We start from the raw sequence: 22,142 nt of genomic DNA on the forward strand, positions 1-22,142 counted from the left end.
GTCACAGACTCAGAAACAGGCTCCAGGCTCTGAGCTGGCAGTCAGCACAGAGCCCGATGCGGGGCTCCAACCCACGAACCGCGAGATCATGACCTAAGCGAAAGTCGGACGCTTAACCGACTAAGCCACCCAGGCGCCCCGATCACAGTGTAGTTTTAAGTCACACTGTGGTTTCAGTGATAAATTTCAGATACAGGATAAGAGGATGAACACTAAGTCTTTGACCTGGCCTTCATGAACTTTATCAAAGTATTTAATAACACCACTGGACATGCGTTCTGGCAGATACCAAACATGTTTGGCTATACAAAAAATGGCTATTGGATAACTTCTACAATATTCACAGTCTGCCAAAATGGATGTATTGTCCAGTAGGCTAGGATTGGTTTTGAGGTGCCCAAATATGACTCCAAGGTCCTCTACAAAAGTTTGCTTTGTCTCCTACCTCCCTGGAGTACAGCAATTAAAGACCATTTCGAATGGAAAGAAAAACAGAAGGTAGTAGTAGTAGCAGATAGAGCAAGGTGTTGGGTCGGCTCAGAAATGAGATGACTCTTGTTGAGCAAAGTCTACAGATCATGAATTTTAGGCAGATTTGCAAATAAGGATAGCACATGCTCTGTAAATAACAGCTATTGCCACAAGCCAAAGGGCAATATTTACATGAATCCTGAAGCAAGGTCTATGGACCAAGCATTGACCTTTCCAGCCAAACTCATTACTTGGTAGCACTTTCAGCCATGCCATCCTGAAAAGGAAGGATCACATTATACAATATATGGAAAATTGCCAACATGAAAATATGTTCTGGCCCCCAAATTAATTTCTGAATTATATTTTTTGGAACATGAACACATATTTCCATAGAAAAGATATTACAAAGGAATGTGAGTTTCCCAGATTTCCTCTAAGAGTGCATTTAGCCCAAGGTGTAACTGAAATACTGTACATAGGCAATGAGAAATACAATGGAATAAAGTATCTTTGCAAGCAGGAACACACCAATACATAACAAATATTTACTGACCCTTTTTTTCTTTGAAGTCTCAGGCAAGGAAAGGGGAATTACATCCTCCCGTAGCTGCAGTTTTGTGAAAAAGAAATCTTCCATCGCACTTTCTAGAAGTATCCTCCTCAAGTCAAGTGGATATGTGCATCCTTGTCTTTCAGTGCTTCCTGGACTTCCTGACCAAACAACTCTTAAGGACTGAGGAGACTGAGAAGGTGGTGGTGAAGGGGTAGGATGTCTAACTGGAAGTCTCAAGCTTTTATGTGGAGACAGTTCAAAGTCTGCAGTTCATTCCTTAATACATCTGTACATTTTCTAGGAAAAAATAGTGTTTCAAATGATCAGTTAAGTGGTTTAATTCCATCTCACTTCTTAACTAAGGTCGATGCTCCAGAAATATGAACCACATACCCACGGATAGTACACATGTGTACTTCAGGATGAGAAACAAGGGCAAATGATAAGAATAATGAAAGTAAAATCAGAGCAAAGCTATTACTACCAGTCTCAGTGGCACACTCCTTCAATCACCAGTGTCTTGCTCTTTGCCTCTAGAAACCTGTGTGACTGTGCAAAACCAGTCCCTGGACAGAATCTCACACTCCTTCACACTAAGGTGTAAATGACCAATAGTAGCTAAAATGTCACAAGGATTTTGCATATGAAGCAGTCACAACTTTAAAACAAAAAGGAATTTAGGCTACTATCCCCAGGAAAAAGGGATATATTTGGGGGGGCAATTGTGTACCTTCCTGCTATTTATAGAAATCACATTTGATTTTAGTTGGTAATTTAGGAAGATATGTTGAGGGAAATTAATCGTGATTTCTTTACACTTTGGAAAGTATCTGGTTCATTTTGGAAATCATAGATTTTGTGATTGTTGTTTGTTATACTATTTTCTGCATGTTTTGCTATCTTTCATCTGTAATGATCAAAATTTAAAAAGATGTAAATCTTCCCATTATTGATCAAAATAAATGGCGAGGAGGAATAGAAACAATATTTAGTAATCGATATTTGCATACTGTCCTATCCTTTACAAAATGCTTTTATATCCATGTTCATGCATATTATTGGTGTTTAATTACTACTTAATAACGGGGATAAAAAAAAGAACATGCACCAAAAAACTCAGTAATTTAATCCAAGTACTAATATTGGGTATCTACCACGATTTGCCCCAGGTTCTGTGAGGCCCTTGACCCTAGTCTTCCCACTCAAGAAGTTTTAAAATTCAGCGGTCAAGGCAAAAGAAGGGCTCCTGTACTTTGGCCATCTGAGAAGTATCAGAGTTGCAAATAGAGCAAATATACATAAAACCCAAGTGTCAAGCTTTGCCTTGTAAGAGAATGTTTGCAGCTGCAATCAAGAGATTCAAGGAATGCTTTTCCTGCAGAATTTCCAAAGGTGGGAATAGCACCACCAATCCCCCTTTGAGGACCTGGGAAAGGGCAGTCCCTAGAGGGGCTCTGGGCTTTAGAAATAGTGAGACCTTTTACAGTGCAGTTACAAGCAGAGGAAAAGTTCTTTGTGCAAGAAGGGGAGAGCGCCCCGAGGTACAAAGAGCAGATTTAAGGGAAAGAGGATTCCTTCTGCACACATATGCGAGGGGAGCTCAGGCTGACTGTTGGGGGCGTGTGGGAAAGAAGATTTTTAGGGAGCCGCGGGCTTGCGGGTTCCCGCCTCCACCCCAGTCTGCGCCCCACACTCAGGCAACAGTTGGTTGTGCGGGGCCGGCCCGGGCTCTTGGTGGGGAGGGGGAGTCTCGCGATCGTTGAGGGGGGGTGGAGGAAGGGGGGAGGGTGACGGGGGGGAGGCCATGACGTAGGGTGGGTGGACGGAAGTGGGGCAGGGTTGAGGGTTATTTAAAGAAGGGGGGGCTGAGCGAAGGGGTTGGAAGCGGAGTGATTCCCCACCCCTGCTCCATCTAGCTCTTTCCAGTGCAGCCACTGCCGCCGCCCAGGAGCCCTCGTCCCCTTCCTCGTCCCTCTCCTCGTTCCCGCTCCAACGCAATGGAGCCGGACACGGCTGCAGTGGCAGCCACCGTGGCAGCTGCTGATGCGACCGCCACAATCGTGGTCATAGAGGACGAGCAGCCGGGGCCATCCACCTCTAAGGAGGAGGGAGCGGCCGCCGCGGCCACCGAAGCCACCGTGGCCACGGAGAAGGGCGAGAAGAAGGAGGTAAATAGGAAGGGGTGTGTGTGTGTGGTGAACAAATCCTGAACTGGGGCCCCTCCGAGGGGCCCAAGCCCTGACCTTTCAGCGCCGACAGGTACTGGCGGAGCTCAGCGGGGATGGGGGCCCCGGGCGCGCTGGGGGTGGGGGGCGACGGAACAGTCTGGCATTCGCTCCCCTCCCCCTTTCCTCCGTGCCGCTTGGAGGGCGGGGCTGGGCACGGGCGCGGCGCGGGGTGGAGGGTGCCCGTTATCCTGGGGCTTGTGGGGCTTGGGAGCCTCTCGACAGCCCCCAGCCCCATTCACATTCCCGGAACTGGGGTAACGGGGTGGGGGATGGGGCTGTGCAGGAAAAAGCCTCCGCCTCTCCCTCTCCTCTCGCTCGCTCCCTCTCCCCCCCTTCCCGTCGGCCTCTGCCTGGGAAATCTGGGCCCTTCAATCCCACACCCGCGCAAAAGGGGTTCTGCTGGGGCTTATATTTTTTAATTTGAATTTCAAGGTGCTGGCGTTTGGGAGGCGGAGGCCGATAGGAGAGACTTTTATTTTTTTTGAATGGCTATGTCGGCTTCTTAGGTGGCAGCGAAAAAATCATCCCTTGTTCCTTTGGTCCCCGCCTGCTGAAGCGGGGGTGTCACCCCGAGAAAATGAGCTTTCCGCGTGCTACCCGCCCCCCGCAATCCAAACCCCAAACTGAGGAACCGTGGACGCTGGCTTAGGAAAATTTCCAACGAGTGCACCCTCACCCTCTCCTGCCCCGCCCCCGACGGTATAGTGTTTCACTCCAGGGCCACCCAAATGGTCCCCCAATCCGGCCCCAAGCTTCCGCCTCCCTCTCCTAGTGGGCGCTGCTGGCTCTTGGACACATGCAGGGTTTTTATTTTTATTTTTATTTAACCCAGCGTCGCTAGGATGAGCTCCTGCTAACATACATAAGGGGACGACCCATACACCTATTAAAGCCAAATCCAGAAAATACGTATTATCTCCATAAGGCATATTTCATATGGATCAAGACATGCAAATGAAACTATGAAACACGTTTAACATTTGAAACAAAAAATAGGATGGGGCATAAGGATTGTTGATGTAGAATAAAATTGTAGAATGGATCGTTTATGGGTGAATTTTTTTCCCGTGTATGAGTAGATATCTCGCAATTAAAAAACGGTAGGTAATTAAAATTAAGCTTTAGAGATCTCAAGTGGCTTTGTCTGAATCATTATATGGTACTATAGGACCAAATGAAAAGCTTTTGAAAGGAAATTAACACCTTTTGCCGTGAATTAGAGTAATTTTAAATGCAGCAGTTGTTTAAAGTGATATATTTTACTGTTACAAGGTTGACTAAACAGACAATTGTAGTGCTAAGTGATAACCTTACAAAACATGCACATTTTAAGATCTATTTGAATCAGTAAGATGGTATTGTAAAGATGGGTCAGGTACCAAGTATCAATATAAAATCAAATGCTGGGAATTCATCAATGAGTCTAGGTGCCTTTTATTCCCTAGACTGGGCATATGTGAGGGTGAAACTGCCTTTTGTATGACAGTAAAGATTGTTGAATTTCCAGATTGTGTAAAATTTTTGAATTGTGAAGATTGGGAATAAAAAAAAAAACCTATGTAATGAACACTGAATTGATATGTATATTAACGAGTTCTGTAGCCTCATCAGAAGTTGCCCTAATACTATCTCATTTGTCTGCTCATCATTGGGAAGTGAAGTGTTGCCTGGCAGGAACTTTCTGAATACCTGAAGTTGATTATTTTAGTTACCACATCTTTCAGTTTTAATTTTTCCTGAAAAATCTAAAGAGTACCAAACATCTCCTTAAGTTTTTTGACTTGTATCATTCCTTCAAATAAAGTAATTTGGCACCCTCCCACCCATCTAAATAGATTGCTCACTACCTTGACTGCTTAACTGATGGACTGAAAGTGTAGATTAACCTTTCCCTCATGTTCATCAGTTTATTGTGCTCTGAAAGTGATATATAGGCATTTGAGATGCAGGAGGCTGCTTCTCCTCAATTAAATAACCACTTCCCAGACATTTCCAGTATTTTGATTTTTTAAAACATTTTAACTAGGCTCCAACGCCCAACATGGGGCTTGAACTTACAACCCCAAGATTAAGAGTCACATACTCTACCTACTGAGCTAGCCAGTGCCTTCAGTATTGTGTTGATTTTTTAAAAACAATTTTAATGTTTATTTACTTTCTGAGAAAGAGAGAGAAACCGAGCCTGAGCTGGGTACAGAGAGAGAGAGGGAGACACAGAATCTGAAGCAGGCTCAAGGCTCTGAGCTGTCAGCACAGAGCCCGATGCAGGGCTCATACCACAGACCACAGGATCATGACCTGAGCCAAAGTCAGATGCTTAACCCACTGAGCCACCCAGGTGCCCCTGTGTTGATTTTTTAAATGACTTTTCGCTCTCCTCCCTCAATTGTCTGGTGTTAGCTATCATTTTTTTTTAAACTTCATCTACTTTCATCAGAGAACTTATGATAAAATGACATAGATATAAGAAAACCATACAGTCATTTAAAACAACTGTAAAAATACAAAACACAAGAATACAAGAGATGCAGCAGGGAGAGGGAAATAATTATGCCTGAATAGTAAGGAAAAGAAATGTTACTGCAGTGGAACTCCTCTTTTAGTCCTGGACTTCTGCCATCCCTTCTTGCTGTTGACATTGTGCCTTCTTCTAGTGACCTTTCTCGTGTCATTTGCTGCTGCTTTTATTCTCTGTAGTATGGCAAGTCAGATGATCAAACTTGCTAGAATTGTATACCAAATAAAAAAGGCTCTGAGTAAGAGCATTTTTGTGATGCATAAAGTAGATGAGATTTAGTGGATTGACTTGTGACATTTAGCTACAGAAATGTATTTTTGTTTACCTTCTGGTTCTTGAACTTACTTGGTTTAAGTGACAGTTGGATAACCAACCTAACACTGGAAGCTGGAGTTGGTATTTTTGGTAATGAAAACATCAAGAAAAAGGTCATGGTCTCTAAGGGCATCTTGATGACCTCATGCACATTCTCATGGCATCTAAACTACCAGATGATAAAATCCATAAGAAATTCATTAAAATATCTTAGTCACCTTTTATGTTTTCTTGTACGAGAAGTGTATTTTTGAAAACATACACAAAGGAGAAGGTTTAAAAGGTAGGTATTTTAAAATTTGTTGTGGAAGATAGTGCCAATTAAGTAATTACCCACAGCTTTTAATAGCACTGCTCAAGATTAGGAATTTTAATTAGCATGTAATTAACTTTTATGGTATTCTACCACAAGGTAGGCAAGAGTATTGAATTAGATTTTTTTTTTCTAATTAAACCCTTAATTTTTCTTTAAGCGAAGTCTGTGTTCCATATGATTAGATATATATTTGTGTACTTGAGGGAAGTAATTTTAACTATTTTGAAACCTGCAAACTAGACTTCATAGAGCTTTTCAAGGAATGATAAAGGTGTGAATTTTGTTACCCAGTATTCCTTTACTTGTTGCTTTGAAAATAATGTCAGATTTATAGTATATGTGACCGTTTGAAAGAGTGAGATTGAGAGGATTTTAGCAGTTTTCTATTCTTGTCCATCCAGGATTACATTCAAAATATCCCCCATAGACAAGATATATGTATGAGATGCTTAAATCAAGATAGCTATTATTTGGGTTAAAAATAACTGAACAATATCTGGTCAGTGCTTCAAAGTAGAACCCTGACCGGGATCAAATTCCGTAATCTTAGTTTGGATTGTCTCAAACTAGGAATTTCAGTAAATGTTGGAAGACATACTCGTTAACTATTGGAGCCATGTTTTTCTTATGTTTGAGATCACATTCTGTTGTGGATTTTGGATCTAAGTTTTCAGGAACTGGTTGACAAAAGCCATGATAAAATGGATGTAATTTCTGTAGTTTTCACAAACTGATTTGTGACTTGTGCAAAGGCTGTGTTAAAACCGAAATACTCTCGCCTCTGATACTAAGGGGTAGATTTGTGTTTTTATTGTTTCTCTATGTCTGATAGGGAAGGAGGTGTATTCTATATACCCAGTTATATTTACAAATACATGCTTATCTTTACAAAGGATGGCATGCATGAAATAACTCCCAGATAATTTCAGTATTTTTAAGAAGCTGATTTACGTTATTTTTCACTAAATCATAACTTTTTAAATATCAAAGGTTAATAGTTGATAGCCCTGAGAAACTGCTACAAAATATTTATGTAATAGGGTTTTAAATAGTTTTCTTTCCAGTTGGGGAAAATTAACATAAATCAAAAGTTTGGGACTGTACTGTTTTATTATTTAAATAGAAACGAACACGTTGTATTACATTAAAAAGTTTAAATATTCTGATTAGAATATGAAAACAATAAAAAAGTGTCTTTTGAGGAACAGAAACCACAGTCGTCTTCTGAAAGTCTGGCTCATTTCCATTACATAAAGATGTGTTTCTGAGAATTAATATTTACTTTCCTTGAATTCCTTGGTTTGTGGTTGATAATATTAGCATATTCTAGATTTTAAATCTGTTCAATGGTTCTGTACTTTCTTATGCTTGAAATTAAAAAATAGATGAAATGGCTCACTGTTTCACCTTTTGGTCTTTATTTTAATTAATGATCTTTCTCTAGCTTTTATAATACAGATTTTTTTTTTTATTGGACCCCAGGTGCACAGAACTGGATTACTCATAAGCCCTGTTTCATGACATGCTCTCATCATTGGTCTGTGTGTGGCCCATATTGATTTATTTATTTAGAATTTAATTACTTTTTACTTTCTTAAAATAAGAATGTTGACCACTTTTAAGATCTTGCTTTGCAATTTGATGGCTTATGTTTTTTTAAATTCTAGAAAAATGTTTCTTCATTTCAACTCAAACTTGCTGCTAAAGCTTCTAAATCTGAAAAGGAAATGGACCCAGAATATGAAGAGAAAATGGTAAATATATTCCTGGGTTTGATGGTGAATACTGTAGTTGATTTTTTGTCATTGAACTGTAGTTGACACCCAATGTTAACATTAGTTTCACTGTAGTTGATTTTTATTGAGGAGGTGTGAAAGATTAAAACAATACAAGTTTATATACAATAAATACAAGATCATAGATTTTAGAATTGGAAAGTAATTTAATAATAAATCCATCATAATAGATTTTTGTTGAATAAATAAATCTCATTTTCAGATGGAAAAATAAGGAGCAGAGAAACTATATGGGATAGTTGGGAACAGAAACCACATCTCTTCACTTTTATTCAGTATTTTTTATCTCTTAATAAGATGTTTTACGCTAGAAATATTGTATCCACTAAGTGAAAATATCAGTGGGAATATCATTATGGCTGAAAGAAATCAGGTCACAGAGCTGAACTGATATTTTTTTTTTTCTCCCTCTCTTCTTGCTTTGGATATATGAGTGAATGTTACATATCATGAAACATGTAATACAGTAACGCTTTATCTGGAAGAGAGGACATTTTCCCTGTTCATGAAAATGTTACATATTTAAACAGTATAATCTTTGTTACGCCACCTACTGCTTTGCTATGTATTTAAAATTATTTACTTTTTCTTTACTAAAATCCATATTTTAGCTTTCATTTTAACTAAACTTTTATGCCCGGGGATCCTTCAAAAGCAGTGAATTTGGTTACCTCAAAAGAGAAACTAACAGGTGGTTGGAACTGAATTTTTTTGTTGAGGGGTTGCTTTTGCAGTAATATAAAGATAAGTAGAAATGAAGTATATTTTTTGGTTGTTCATAGTGATTTTGCCACACTCCATGCCCTAATGTTTAAGGTCACATCTAACATAGACAGTTAATGTTTTAACAACTCTAAAAACAACATTCCAGTGAGGATAACATAAAATGGAAAAGTTTTGGCCTCCTTCCAGCTTCTGGTCTGAATATGTTTGTCTAATTCTTGTGTTTATGTTAATGAACTCATGTAAGTTTCTGGTGTTACTAATTATGCATCCTTCATTAGCAATCAAATATTCCCTACCCTGTGGTCAGAAAATGGGAATTAAAAAATCATTTTCTTTTTTTACTTTACCTAGATTAATGTATACATCTTTTGATCTTCTAAGATTTTTTTAGTGAAGTTTTATTTCATTAACATGGTACAAGTTACATGACCACTTACAATTTATTGAGAAATTATAATATGTATCAATTAAAAAATGTTTTTTTAATTTATTTCTGAGAGAGAGAGAAAGAGAGAGACAGCGTGAGCAGGGGAGGGTCAGAGAGAGAGGGGGATAGAGAATCTGAAGCAGGCTCTAGGCTCTGACTTAGCTGTCAGCACAGAGCCCAATGCAAGGCTTGAACCCACGAACTGTGAGGTCATGATCTGTGATCATGACCTGAGCCGAAGCCAGACGCTCAACCGACTGAGCCACCCAGGTACCCCTCAATTAAAAAAAAATTTAATGTTTATTTTTGAGAGAGAGAGACACAAACACAAGAGTGTGAGCAGGAGAGGGGCAGAGAGAGAGAGACACACACACACACACAGAATCCAAAGCAGGCTCCAGGCTCTGAGTTGTCAGCACAGAGCCCGACAGGGAGATCATGACCCGAGCCAAAGTTGGACACTTAACGACTGAGCCACCCAGGCGTCCCATGCATGTATCAATTTTTAATAGCTAAGATGTATTAACTATTTTACTTGTGTGTGTGTGTGTGTGTGTGTGTATTTTTCCCTCAAATCTTGCTCACTTTGGAAAGTTTTTATATTATTAAAGTACAATTTTCCAGATCATTGTAATTGAAGAGAGAAATATTTATTATATTATTGTACCATGGCATTGAATGTATTTTTAGACAAGATGATACTGTATTCTAAAATTTTAATTATTCCTAGATGCAACTTGAAAATTCTTCAGGGTTCTGTTTATGGTGTATGTATATCAAAGCTAATAATTTATATTTCTGTATTTAGGATATAGCATATATTATGATGCTTTATTTTGTTAACTAGGAAAAGAAAATCATTATGCTTTGGAAAGAGGATTTGCTTTTTGACCCTGACTCTTTAAACAAAGTACTCCTTTTTTTTCTTTTAATGTTTGCTCATTTTTGAGAGAGAGAGAGTGGGTGCACACTTACGCATTGGGGAGAGGCAGAGAGAGACAGAGACACAGAATCCGAAGCAGGCTTCAGGCTCTGAGCTATCAACACAGAGCCAGGTGTGGAGCTTGAACTCCCTGAATCATGAGATCATGACCTGAGAAGTCGGAAGCATAACTGCTTAACAGAATGACCCACCCAGGTGCCCCAGCAGGGTACTTCTTATTGGGGCATTTACTTCTGTTAGATCACTTGGCTTCTATTCAGAGCATCTGAAATTGCCATTTTCAAATTCTGGTGCTTACTAGCAATGGGAGCTTGGGCAAGTTAGTTACCCTCTCTGTACTTTAGTTTTATCATCTGTAAAATGGACATAATATTAGTATCTACCTCATAAGTTTATTAGAGAATTAAAAGTATGTTTAAAGTGCTTAGAACCTAGTACAAAGTAAGGGCAATATAAGTGTTTGTTAAATAACTTTGAGCAAATAAAAAAGAAAATCATTACTTTTTCTTTTGTGTATTAGAAAGCAGACCGAGCAAAGAGATTTGAATTTTTATTAAAGCAGACAGAACTTTTTGCACATTTCATTCAACCGTCAGCACAGAAATCTCCAACATCTCCTCTGAACATGAAATTGGGACGTCCTCGAATAAAGAAAGATGACAAGCAGAGCTTAATTTCTGCTGGAGAGTATGTTGGCATCTCTCTCTACTTTCTTCCTTCTCTGTTTCCCTCCCTCCTGTCCCCCCTTCTCCCTCTCCTCATACTCTCATTCCCCCTTCACTTATTCAGTATAATTCTATATTCAAAAAATAAGGTTATTTTCATTATCAATAAGTTTTGGAGGCAACAAGTTTTTCTCACTAGAAATCAGTAAAAATGTAGGCTGGTTCTACCAACTTCTTTTTTTTAATTTTTAATGTTTTTTTTTAATTTTTAATGTTTTTTTAAAATTTATTTCTCAGAGAGAGAGAGATAGCGTGAGCAGGGGAGGGTCAGAGAGAGGGAGACACAGAATCTGAAACAGGCTCCAGGCTCTGAGCTAACTGTCAGCACAGAGCCCGACGTGGGGCTTGAACCCATGAACCATGAGATCATGACCTGAGCCAAAGTCAGACACTTAACCGACTAAACCACCCAGGGAACCTTGGTTCTACCAACTTCTAAGCAAGACCTTAGATAACTCATTTTCTTTTCATGAAAGATATTAGCAATGTATGCTGACTTCATCGACTCCTTACGTTTGTGTTGAACATAAAGGTATTTCTTTTCATTTCAGCTACCGCCACAGGCGCACAGAACAAGAAGAAGACGAAGAGCTACTCTCGGAGAGTCGGAAAACATCTAATGTGTGTGTTAGATTTGAGGTGTCACCTTCATGTAAGTACCTCATCATGTTTGTGTTGTTTTTCCAATTTGGTTTTAGAAAAATTTTACTTGATTATATTAGTAAAAAATATGAGGCATCTTGATTTCTTTTTTAGATGTGAAAGGAGGACCACTGAGAGATTATCAGATTCGAGGGCTGAACTGGTTGATCTCTTTGTATGAAAATGGGGTCAATGGTATCTTGGCAGATGAAATGGTAAGGAGTTGATAGCTAAAAACAGAATCTCAGTTATCAATTTTTATGTAAATTTAAAATACCTGAGCTGTATTGCCCCCCCCCCAAGGCCTAGAGGCTAATTGCTTAATTTTGTTATTATGTAAGAGACATTTGTAAAGTCTAGAATTGTTTCTTTAAGTAACCTCTAGAACATATACTTTCACAGGCTACAAAATTCTTAGTGTGATTTCCTCAAATGGTTTAAAAAACCTCCTTGTACTTTTGTTTTTATTTACTTTGGCTTTGAGGAAGCTCAGAGCCAAAATGAATGCCAAAATGGAGCACCTGTGTAATGTAATGGTTGGCCCATTGTGTCTTTTGTGCCTTTTCCTATTCAATACCACCTAAGTTTTCCTCGGCCCTTCTTTGTTTCTATTTATCATTAATTTATGGTCCATGTTTTCACTGTAGGCCACCTGAAACATGTTTTCTTTGTAGGCTATCTGAAATCCTTTTGGTAATGAGGTGGGGTATATAAACCAAACACTAAATAAGTGAATGAATAGACTAGACAATAAATGATGAAAACATGAATGAATAAATGTAAGTAGCTCAATGTGTGAGCAGTTAGAAAGTGAAGAGATGGGATAAAGAAAAAAAAAGTAAAGAGCAATGTTGAGTTCTGATCTAGCAGAATACCAGCTAGGGCCTGGGAAGTAAGCTAAGGAATGATGGACATATAAATAAAATGACCAAAGAGAAAAAGTAAGTCCATTGAAGATGGTAATTCAGCAGATCGGGGGAGTATATGAAGACTTGGCTTGGTATTTTAAGACCAAATGAATTAAATGGGATTTAAGAGAGGACTGGGGGGAGTTCTAGATGTATATGGCCCAGTGATACTCCTATTTATGAGACTCTGGAGCCATTATTGAAATCACTCTTCTCCAGAATAGCCACATGACTGTTTATGCTGTATAACATGTAGTGTAGTAATCGATCACATAGATGCTGAGCAACTGTTAGGTGTGTGGCAGGAGGTCTTTTAAATCAAGTGTCTGTAGCTCCTTATATTTAGTATTCTGGGTTGGAGACTACAATTAGCTCAGAAGGGGAGGAGCTTGGTTAATTGGATAACAAAAAGACCAGGATTATTTGCCCCAAGCTGCTCTTGGCTGTAGCCTGTCTAAACTTGAAGGATCTGAAGATCTTTCATATTGAATTTATGCTGAAACCAGATACTTACTGATTATTAAAAAAAGGGAAAGATACTTTAAAAAGTATAGAAAATTTGGAAAAAATTGAAAGTAAATTATAATTATGCTACTTAGAAATAACCACAGTTGACATTTTGGCATATTTCATTTTAGCATTTTAATTCTGGATGTATTTATTTTACATAGTTGAGATCATATTGTACATATAATTTGGTATTCTGATTTCTTCACATTCATACATATTTTCTGCATAATTCAAATATTTGTAAAAATAATTGTTGATTACTATATAATAATTCTGGAGAGTTACCATAATTCTATTAATATCCTCCCTTATTGCTGGTCATTTAGACTGATGTATCTATGTAGTATATATTATTTGATACACATGTGTATATGGTACATAATAATGCTTTTGTGTGAACCCTTGTAATTTACTTTTTCTGTACCTTTCAAATTATCTCCATAGGATTCCTAAAAATGGAATTACTTGATTAAGGAATTTTAAATATTTTAAGGTTTTGATGCATCTCATTAAGTGAAATATTAGGATAAACTCTATAAAAATAGTTTTGAGCCTAGGATTATAAAAGAATATATATACCTTGCGCAGAGATAAAGCCAGAAACTGTTTTAAAAGGCCATACAGGGATGCCTGGGTGGGTCAGTTGGTTAAGTGTCCGACTTCGGCTCAGGTCATGATCTTGCAGTTCGTGGGTTCAAGCCTCGTGTCAGGTTCTGTGCTGACAGCTGAGAGCCTGGAGCCTGCTTCAGATTCTGTGTCTCCCTCTCTCTCCGCCCCTCCCCTGCTCATGTCTGTCTCTCAAAAAAAAAATGTTAAAAAAATGTTTTAAAAAGATAAAAGGCCACACAGCATAGGACATCATTCTTTTCCTCATGGGTTAGGTGGTGGGTTCATGGGGTTCAATATGTTTTTTATTTTTCTTTATTTATTTTTATTTGTTTATTTTTATTTGTTTATTTTTAATGTTTTATTTATTTCTTAGAGAGAGAGAGAGAGAGAGGCAGCGTGAACAGGGGAGGGTCAGAAAGAGAGAGGGAGATACAGAATCCAAAACAGGCTCCTCACTCTGAGCTAGCTGTCAGCACAGAGCCTGACACGGGGCTCGAACCCACGAACCATGAGATCATGACCCGAGCCAAAGTCGGACGCTTAACCAACTGAGCCACCCGGGCTCCCTATTTGTTTATTTTTAAATGTTTATTGAGAGAATGAGAGAGAGCATGCACATGTAGGAGAGGCAGAGAGGGAGAGGGAGAATCCCAAGCAGGCTCCGTGCTCAGTGCAGAGCCTCATGCCGGGCTTGATCCCATTATCGTGAGATCATGACCTAAACTGATATCAAGAGTCAGATTCTCAGCTAACTGAACCACCCAGGCCCCCCTGTTCAATATGCTATTTTTTTTAAATGTTTTATTTATTTCTAGGAGAGAGAGAGAGACAGCGTGAGCAGGGGAGGGTCAGAGAGCGAGGGAGTCACAGACTGAAACAGGCTCCAGGCTCTGAGCTGGCAGTCAGCACAGAGCCCGACGCGGGGCTCGAACCCACGAACCGCGAGATCATGACCTAAGCGAAAGTCGGACGCTTAACCGAGTAAGCCACCCAGGCGCCCCTCAATATGCTATTTTTTTAAAAAGTCCACTGGACTAGGTAAACTCTAAGGCCTTTTCTGGCTGCAGAGTTCTTTTATGTTTTGTTCTTTTATGATTCCATAGGTCTTCAAGGGTGTGAGATGCAAGTACAGAGCTACAAGCCCCTTGAGATGCATAGTCTGAATATTTCATGCGTGGGCTGTAATAATGTTGGGGACAGTGGGAAAGAAAGACCGGTATCGAAGCAGGCTGGTAAAGGAAATGAGTGTGAAACACATACACACAAAATTTCTAATTTTGCCGCTAGAAAAAATTATAAAGTATGCTACTTGCTCCTTTAAAAGTAGCAACAAAGCAATTTTCTACCTGCAAGTTCCTGGTTTCTTTTTGTGCACACAGTAAGTATGAATTGGTATGGTTATTCACTTAAAAAAACAAAGGTCTTTAAAATTTTACCCTGTGTGAGATAGTTGGCAAATGTCTTTGTTATTACTAACAAAATGTTTCATTAAATAAATATTTATGGATTTCTTTCTTTGTAATGATAATGCAGGGTCTTGGTAAGACTTTACAAACGATTGCTTTGCTTGGTTACCTGAAACATTACCGAAACATTCCGGGACCTCACATGGTTTTAGTTCCAAAGTCTACTCTATACAACTGGATGAATGAATTTAAACGATGGGTCCCATCTCTTCGTGTTATTTGTTTCGTCGGAGACAAGGATGCAAGAGTAAGTGAGAAACTGATTTAAAGAGGCACTCAAGAATAACATCATTTTTAGGGAAAACAATTATTTATTAAACTTATTTGAGACAAAAAAAAAAAAAGAATAACATCATTTTTGGGGTTAAGTTGTATACAAATACCATAAAAGACATTTAAGCTGACTGCTACTAGTAAATAACACATTGTGCTTACTCTATGTTAGGCTCTGTTGTAAGCTCCTTTAATATATTAATTAATTCTCACAACACTCCTGTGAAGTAGATGTGTCACCTATTAATAGCAGTCACTTTTATTATGCCTATCTGCATTTACTTTTAACTAGCTCATTAATGTCAGCATTTTTAAATTGCATTTTAAATCACTTTTTATTAAAAAATCGTCATTCACAGTATATCTTATCAGTGACACTATCAGTGGTGTTATTTTGACACCAAAACTATGTACATTTGTATGACTTAATTTTTTATGTTTAAATTTTTTACTTCTGACTTTGATTTGGTATATATGCACACATGTGAATGGAGCCTTTTCTATTCATATAGAGAGCCTTGTGTTTTGTACTTATGCAAAGACCAAGCTTTCAGTTTGGGTCTTTGAATAGAAAAATACATACTTGCATACATCCTTAGATATGGAAACATTGTGCTCTTGCTTAAATTAGTCATTTGTCAATTTGGTAGGCTACAATTATTTTAGGACTATAGAATTAATCTAAAATTATGAATTATGCAAAAATATCAAAATGAATAATCAGCTTAGAAAGCATATTATTAAACTTAGCCTTTATTTTGCCTCCAGAGGATGTAATTTAAAGATTTATTCTATTTTTCATATTTAGATAGGCTATCAAAAGATATCCTCAAAAGAATGGTAACATAATAAATTATGTAATTGTATTCTTATCATTTTGCTTGAAGAAAAATTACTTAAATTTATTTAAATTTAGCTTATAAATAATTTAAATATTGAAATGCTGAGCTCATAAATTTAGAATTACAGGCTTGATTCTTCCCTGTGCCTACTATTTCCCAGTGGCAAAGTAGTCACTTAGAGCCCTATTCTGATCGCTGCTATTATTTATGGTAATATCACTCCTTAAAAAACTTTGCATTTCTGGGGGCGCCTGGGTGGCTTAGTTAAGCGTCCGACTTTCGCTTAGGTCATGATCTCGCGGTTCGTGGGTTCGAGCCCCGCGTCAGGCTCTGTGCTGACTGCCAGCTCGGAGCCTGGAACCTATTTCAGAGTCTGTATCTCCCTCTCTCTCTGACCCTCCCCTGCTCACGCTGTCTCTCTCTCTCTCTCCCTCTCTCCTAGAAATAAATAAAAATATTAAAAAAAAACTTTGCATTTCTGAAGTATTGATTTTTGGCTGAAATTATTTCTCTAAGATCATAAAGCAAAAGAGAAATATGTGCATTTGTGTTTCCATATGTCTCAATAAAACTATGTCAGTGGTTTTCCCCTATATTATATGGAATCCAAGGATTTCATGAAGTATTTCAGGGAGTTTTTTTTTTTTTTACCCACTGGGAGTTTTATATTTCTAGTTTTAAAATATTTTTTAATGTTTATTTTTGAGAGAGAGTGAGTGAGTGGGAGAGGTGCAGAGAGAGGGAGACAGAATCTGAAGCAGGCTCTGAGCTGTCAGCACAGAGCCTGATGCGAGGCTCGAACTTACGGACCATGAGATCATGACTTGAGCTGAAGTAGGCCGCTTAACCAACTGAGTCAACAAGCTTCCCCCCGCCCCCCAACCCCGTCCCTGGGAGTTTTAAAGAAAGAGTGCTTGTATTTAATTTGTGACTGCCTATCTCTATCCCATGGGAGGTTGAGATTTTGCTGGTGGCTTCAAAAAATTTTTAATCTTAAAAACCAGTCTTCAAAGTCAGCACATTTCGTATTGCCACTCACTGCGAATTCATGTTGGTGGGGACAAGTTAAAAAAAAAAAAAGAATAGAATAGAAAATAGAGTGTTTTGCATGTGGTAGGGATATGTATTGCTCATTTTTTAAGGATTGCAACCTGGGGCACTTGGGTGGCTCAGTGGGTTAATCATCTGACTCTTGATTTTGGATCAGGTCATGATCTCATAGTTTGTGAGTTAGAGCCCCGCATCAGGCTCTGCACTGACACTGAGGGACCTACTTAGGATTCTCTCTTTCTCTCCCCTCTCTCTCTACTCCTACCCCACTTGCCCTCTCTCTCTCAAAATAAACAAATAAACTTTAAAAAATTACAAAAGGATTGCATCCTAAAATATTATTTTATTGTGGGCCATGGGCAAAAGAGTTTGCAGACTGGTAATTATTAATTACATAAGTAAGGTACTATATTTAGCACTTACAGACTGATGTCAGAATGTATAGAGAAAATCCAGATGATTATTTAAAAAAATTTTTTTTAATGTTTATTTTTGAGACAGAGCACAAATTGAGGAGGGGCAGAAAGAGAGGGAGACAGAATCCAGAGCAGGCTCTACAGAGCTGTCAACACAGAGCCTGATGTGGCTTAAACCCACAAACCGTTAGATCATGACCTGAGCCGAAGTCAGACGCTTAACAGATTGAGCCACCCAGGCGCCCCCCAGATAATTATTTATAGATAGCTTTGGTACCACATGGGATAGATACAATGTGTCTTTATGGTTTCCTGGGCTTCTGTAAACATTTTATGAGGTCAGTGTTTTATTATTAAAAAATTCAATGTAGGTTACCACAGGTATTTGATTGAGTTGGGAAATTCTTAGTAATACTCCCGATCCAGTTTGATGCTAATGTAGTTCTGCAGTATATAGAGGTGTGAATCCCAAACATGGTTTTTTAGTTTGTTGTTTTTTTTTAAGTAAGTTCCACGCCCAACGTGAGGCTTGAACTCACGACCTTGAGATCAAGAGTTGCATATTCTATCAATAGGTCCAGCCAGGCGCCCCACCAAACATGGTTTTTACTTCCTTTTCCACTACAGAGACATCAAAGATCTTGGACCTGGAAACAGGAGATCTAGTTTTAGTTCTGGCTTTGCTATTGACTGTGTGATGTTGAGTGACTCTTGAAGGGCCTTAATTCTGTCACCTATAAAATGAGAGCTTTTGGATTATGTGATATTCAATGTTCTGTTACACAAATTTCAAAGCAGAGCTAATTTAAATTAAAAATATATGTATGTTCTGTGAAACTGTAGGAGTGACCATTAAACTGAATGTTTCAAAAAAAATCAAAGATAAGGTGTTTGCAAGACCAAATGGAATCTGGCATCCTGGTTCTCTTTATTTTGCCTCCAATTCCGTAATGTCTTAAAATAACTTTTTAAATATGACCACCTCTCAGAGTGCAACTGAGATCTCTATAAAGGCCTTTTTTCTGTCCTCTACTTCAGTCCAGACAGTGCTTTTAGATATAAGGGTGCTTGGTAAATATTTGTTGAATGAGTCCACAATGTGTTTGGTGCATAACTGTCAATTTTTGAAATAATGAGTTTGCAGTGGACAGTTAATTTTGTTTATGCACTGCAATTTCAGATTTACAGTGCTAATCAGAACCTTCTCAATATAGATTTGGCTGCTCCCGGTTAACTTCTGTGGTTTTATTTTGACCCATAACATCTAGAATTGAGTTCCTACAAGTTAAAAATGTTCTCAGTCAACTTGGCTACTATGTTGGCCACTGCCTGTGAAGATTTAAAAATAGTTTTAAATAGTCTCACTGTCTTAAATAGCCTTCTGTACTAAATGGAGCAAGTCCCCTTTATAAGATCATATTTGTTACCTCACAACAATATCAGAGAGCTCACAAAAGCATTAATGGGCTTTCATGACCTCCTAACAAAATATATGACTCATTCCTGTTAGAAATGAATGGAACATAAAAGATCTCGAAAGGTGGAATCATTCATGTATATTGAGTTCTTTTCATTTGTTGAAACTGTGTTGGTAATAGTTGGTAGTGCGTGCACCTTAGTAAGACCCTGGTTTTCAGAAAGTTTACTTTGCTCATTTCTTTTTGCACCGTTTGTTGTGTGAAGAGAGCCTAGTAGTTTGGTCATCTGGTGATAAGAACTTCTCCAGTTCATTGAATATGCTATATATACTCTTTTAAGGGAAGCCTTTGCTTCTCTTTTCTTGATATTAGCATGCCATCCAGATAATGTGTCTTTGGGCCTTGGTTTTTCTATCTTTAAAATGGATGACACCAAATGGTTTTCCTGTCTTTAAGATGGATAAGACCAAATGATTCTGAGGGCTGTTAGAATTATTACTATTCTCTTGATGTTTTAATTCTGTGATCATCTTGTCAGCATATTCTAATAAAGGAACTTCATTTTGCGTTAGGCTGCTTTTATTCGTGATGAAATGATGCCAGGAGAATGGGATGTTTGTGTAACTTCCTATGAGATGGTAATTAAAGAAAAATCTGTATTTAAAAAGTTTCATTGGCGATACCTAGTCATTGATGAGGCTCACAGAATAAAGAATGAAAAATCTAAGGTAAGGCAGTTTTCAATATCGTTGATAAAGTTTTTTTTAACCAACCATGTCCATTTTTTTACTTCTGTGTATTCAAAAGAAAAAAATGTGATGGAAGATTATGATTTTATTCACAGAATATGAATGAAAGTCAATTCTAAAAATGGTTTTAAAGTTAAAATTGAATATAAGACAAATGAAAATTGAGCACAGTTTTTAATGTAAAGAAAATAGGGTGTTCATTTGCTGTATTTGTTACAGCCTAACTAACTCTGTTATGCTACAGTATTTTAATATTTTGGTAATATTTGGTGTACCAGAGGCATTTGCATTGATTTTTATTGAGGAGCCTCTACTTTATGTGTATTCATAAGGATTAGAAAGAATAATTTCCTGAAATTACCTGATTTGTGTGAATTAGAGCATGGTATAAACTTTGAAAAATGCCACTATTTCTTGTCATTCAACTCCCTCAACAGTAGGAAAAGCATCGATTATTATAATGAACCTCTCTTTCGATTACTGGGCTACTTTGGGAGAAACAGGAACAAAATTGGAACAAAATCACCAGGCAGATCATACTAACTTCGAACTGAGACTAATACCTTATAAAAAGATGCATGTTAGAGAATAATTGTTTAAGAGCATTATAAAAATATGCATTTGTATTGATGAGATTACTGTTCTTTTATGCTTTTGTGCTTTAATTTTTATAGTCTTATATTTAGAAAGTTAAGATATCAGGGAAAATGGGCTCAACTCTGGTTCTTAGAAATTGTCACCAGGCCTTTGAGGTGCCTGTGTGGCTCAGTTGGTTGAGCATCTGACTATCGATCTCAGCTCAGGTCTTGATCTTAGGGTTGTGAGTTCAAGCCCTGCGTAGGGTTCTTTACTGGGCTTGAAGCCTACTAAAAAAAAAAATTGTCACCAGGCCAAGTTAGAACTTGGCTTGGTATGTAGATGAAATGATTGGCAGGGAGAAAGAGATATTATCGTGTAAAGTGACTAGCCTGGCTTCCATGGAGTTCTGACTGTTTCTGTGGACCCAAAATACACCAAATAAATTTTTTGAAGTGAGGGAGGGGTCTCAGGTATGACTATCATTTGCATTCTTGTAAGTGTAAAAATGCCTAGAATATTTTGTTCAGTTGTGACTCACTGTGGCAATGTCACCCGAACTAGGATATTTTTCTATAGAAAGATAATTTTCAAGTTTTGTTAAAAAAATGTATTGGTTGGATAAAGAACTCTGAATGTTGAGCATTTTTGCAAATAAAACAATGTTCACAGAACTATTATTTTTTTTCTAGCTCTCAGAAATTGTTCGTGAGTTCAAGTCAACTAACCGCTTGCTCCTAACTGGAACGCCTTTGCAGAATAACCTGCATGAACTCTGGGCATTACTCAACTTTTTATTGCCTGATGTATTTAATTCTGCAGATGTAAGTTTAAGTCCTGTTTTTAAGTACAGTCTTATGTTCACAGATCTCTTTCCAATCATTGAATGTAGATCAAAATTTATAGTTCTTTTTTCATTTGTAACTCTATCTGTGTGTTTTGGTCTTCTCAGAAAAAGAAGCTCTTAAGCACAAATTTTTCAAAAATTTTTCATGTTTTTTATTTATTTCTGAGAGAGAGAGAGACAGAGACAGAGACAGTGTGAGCAGGGGAGGGTCAGAGAGAGAGGGAGATACGGAATCTGAAACAGGCTCCAGACTCTGAGGTGGCTGCCAGCACAGAGCCCGACGTAGGACTCTGAACCCACGAACCCGTGAGATCATGACCTGAGCTGAAGTCGGACGCTCAACCTACTGAGCCACCTAGGGGCCCCAAGCACAAATTTTTCAAATGGTGATACGTAGAGAAATGATTTTGTTTTCTTTGAGATTATTCTGCCTTTTAAACTTTGCCTATTTATCATTGTTACCATGACTTAAGATATGAGATAGGCTGAGTTCGTAATAGCAAGCTTAGAAATTTCTTTTAATTAAATTGGAAGGGCTTGCTAAATACTAGGTTGGCAGGTGAAGTCTTTAAAATGATCTTTGATTATTGTAGGCATTAACGTTTGGGGAATACTGAAGAGCTGATAATGTGGGATTCAAAAAACAACATATTTTGTAAATGTATGATTTACATTGTTTTTATCATTAACACAAGGTTATGCTAGTGCAGCAAACTGAATTGAACAATTTAAGGACTTTTGGAGCTTTCCTCATTACTGCTATTAATTGATAGTAAAAAGTACCAAGTTCAGCTATCCATTGGTTTGTATACCTT

At 38.0% G+C, this 22,142-nt stretch overlaps 1 protein-coding gene across 5 annotated transcripts in view; it reads left to right on the forward strand.

Moving 5' to 3' along the window:
* Positions 1-2,917: 2,917 nt before the first annotated feature.
* The window catches only part of SMARCA1 (SWI/SNF related, matrix associated, actin dependent regulator of chromatin, subfamily a, member 1), a 76,192-nt gene continuing 56,967 nt past the window's right edge, over positions 2,918-22,142 (forward strand). For all 5 annotated transcript variants that reach the window (XM_039250799.1, XM_039250801.1, XM_039250797.1 and 2 more), the window contains exons 1-8: positions 2,918-3,195; positions 8,072-8,158; positions 10,817-10,983; positions 11,573-11,673; positions 11,778-11,878; positions 15,224-15,403; positions 19,728-19,883; positions 21,173-21,304. In XM_039250799.1, the coding sequence (XP_039106730.1) occupies positions 3,025-3,195; positions 8,072-8,158; positions 10,817-10,983; positions 11,573-11,673; positions 11,778-11,878; positions 15,224-15,403; positions 19,728-19,883; positions 21,173-21,304 (1,095 nt within the window). In that variant the 5' untranslated portion in view covers positions 2,918-3,024. The remainder of the gene's footprint in view (positions 3,196-8,071; positions 8,159-10,816; positions 10,984-11,572; positions 11,674-11,777; positions 11,879-15,223; positions 15,404-19,727; positions 19,884-21,172; positions 21,305-22,142) is intronic.

The sequence above is a fragment of the Hyaena hyaena genome, unplaced genomic scaffold (genome assembly GCF_003009895.1).
Source record: "Hyaena hyaena isolate Hyena2069 unplaced genomic scaffold, ASM300989v1 scaffold_383, whole genome shotgun sequence".
NCBI classification, from domain to species: domain Eukaryota; kingdom Metazoa; phylum Chordata; class Mammalia; order Carnivora; family Hyaenidae; genus Hyaena; species Hyaena hyaena.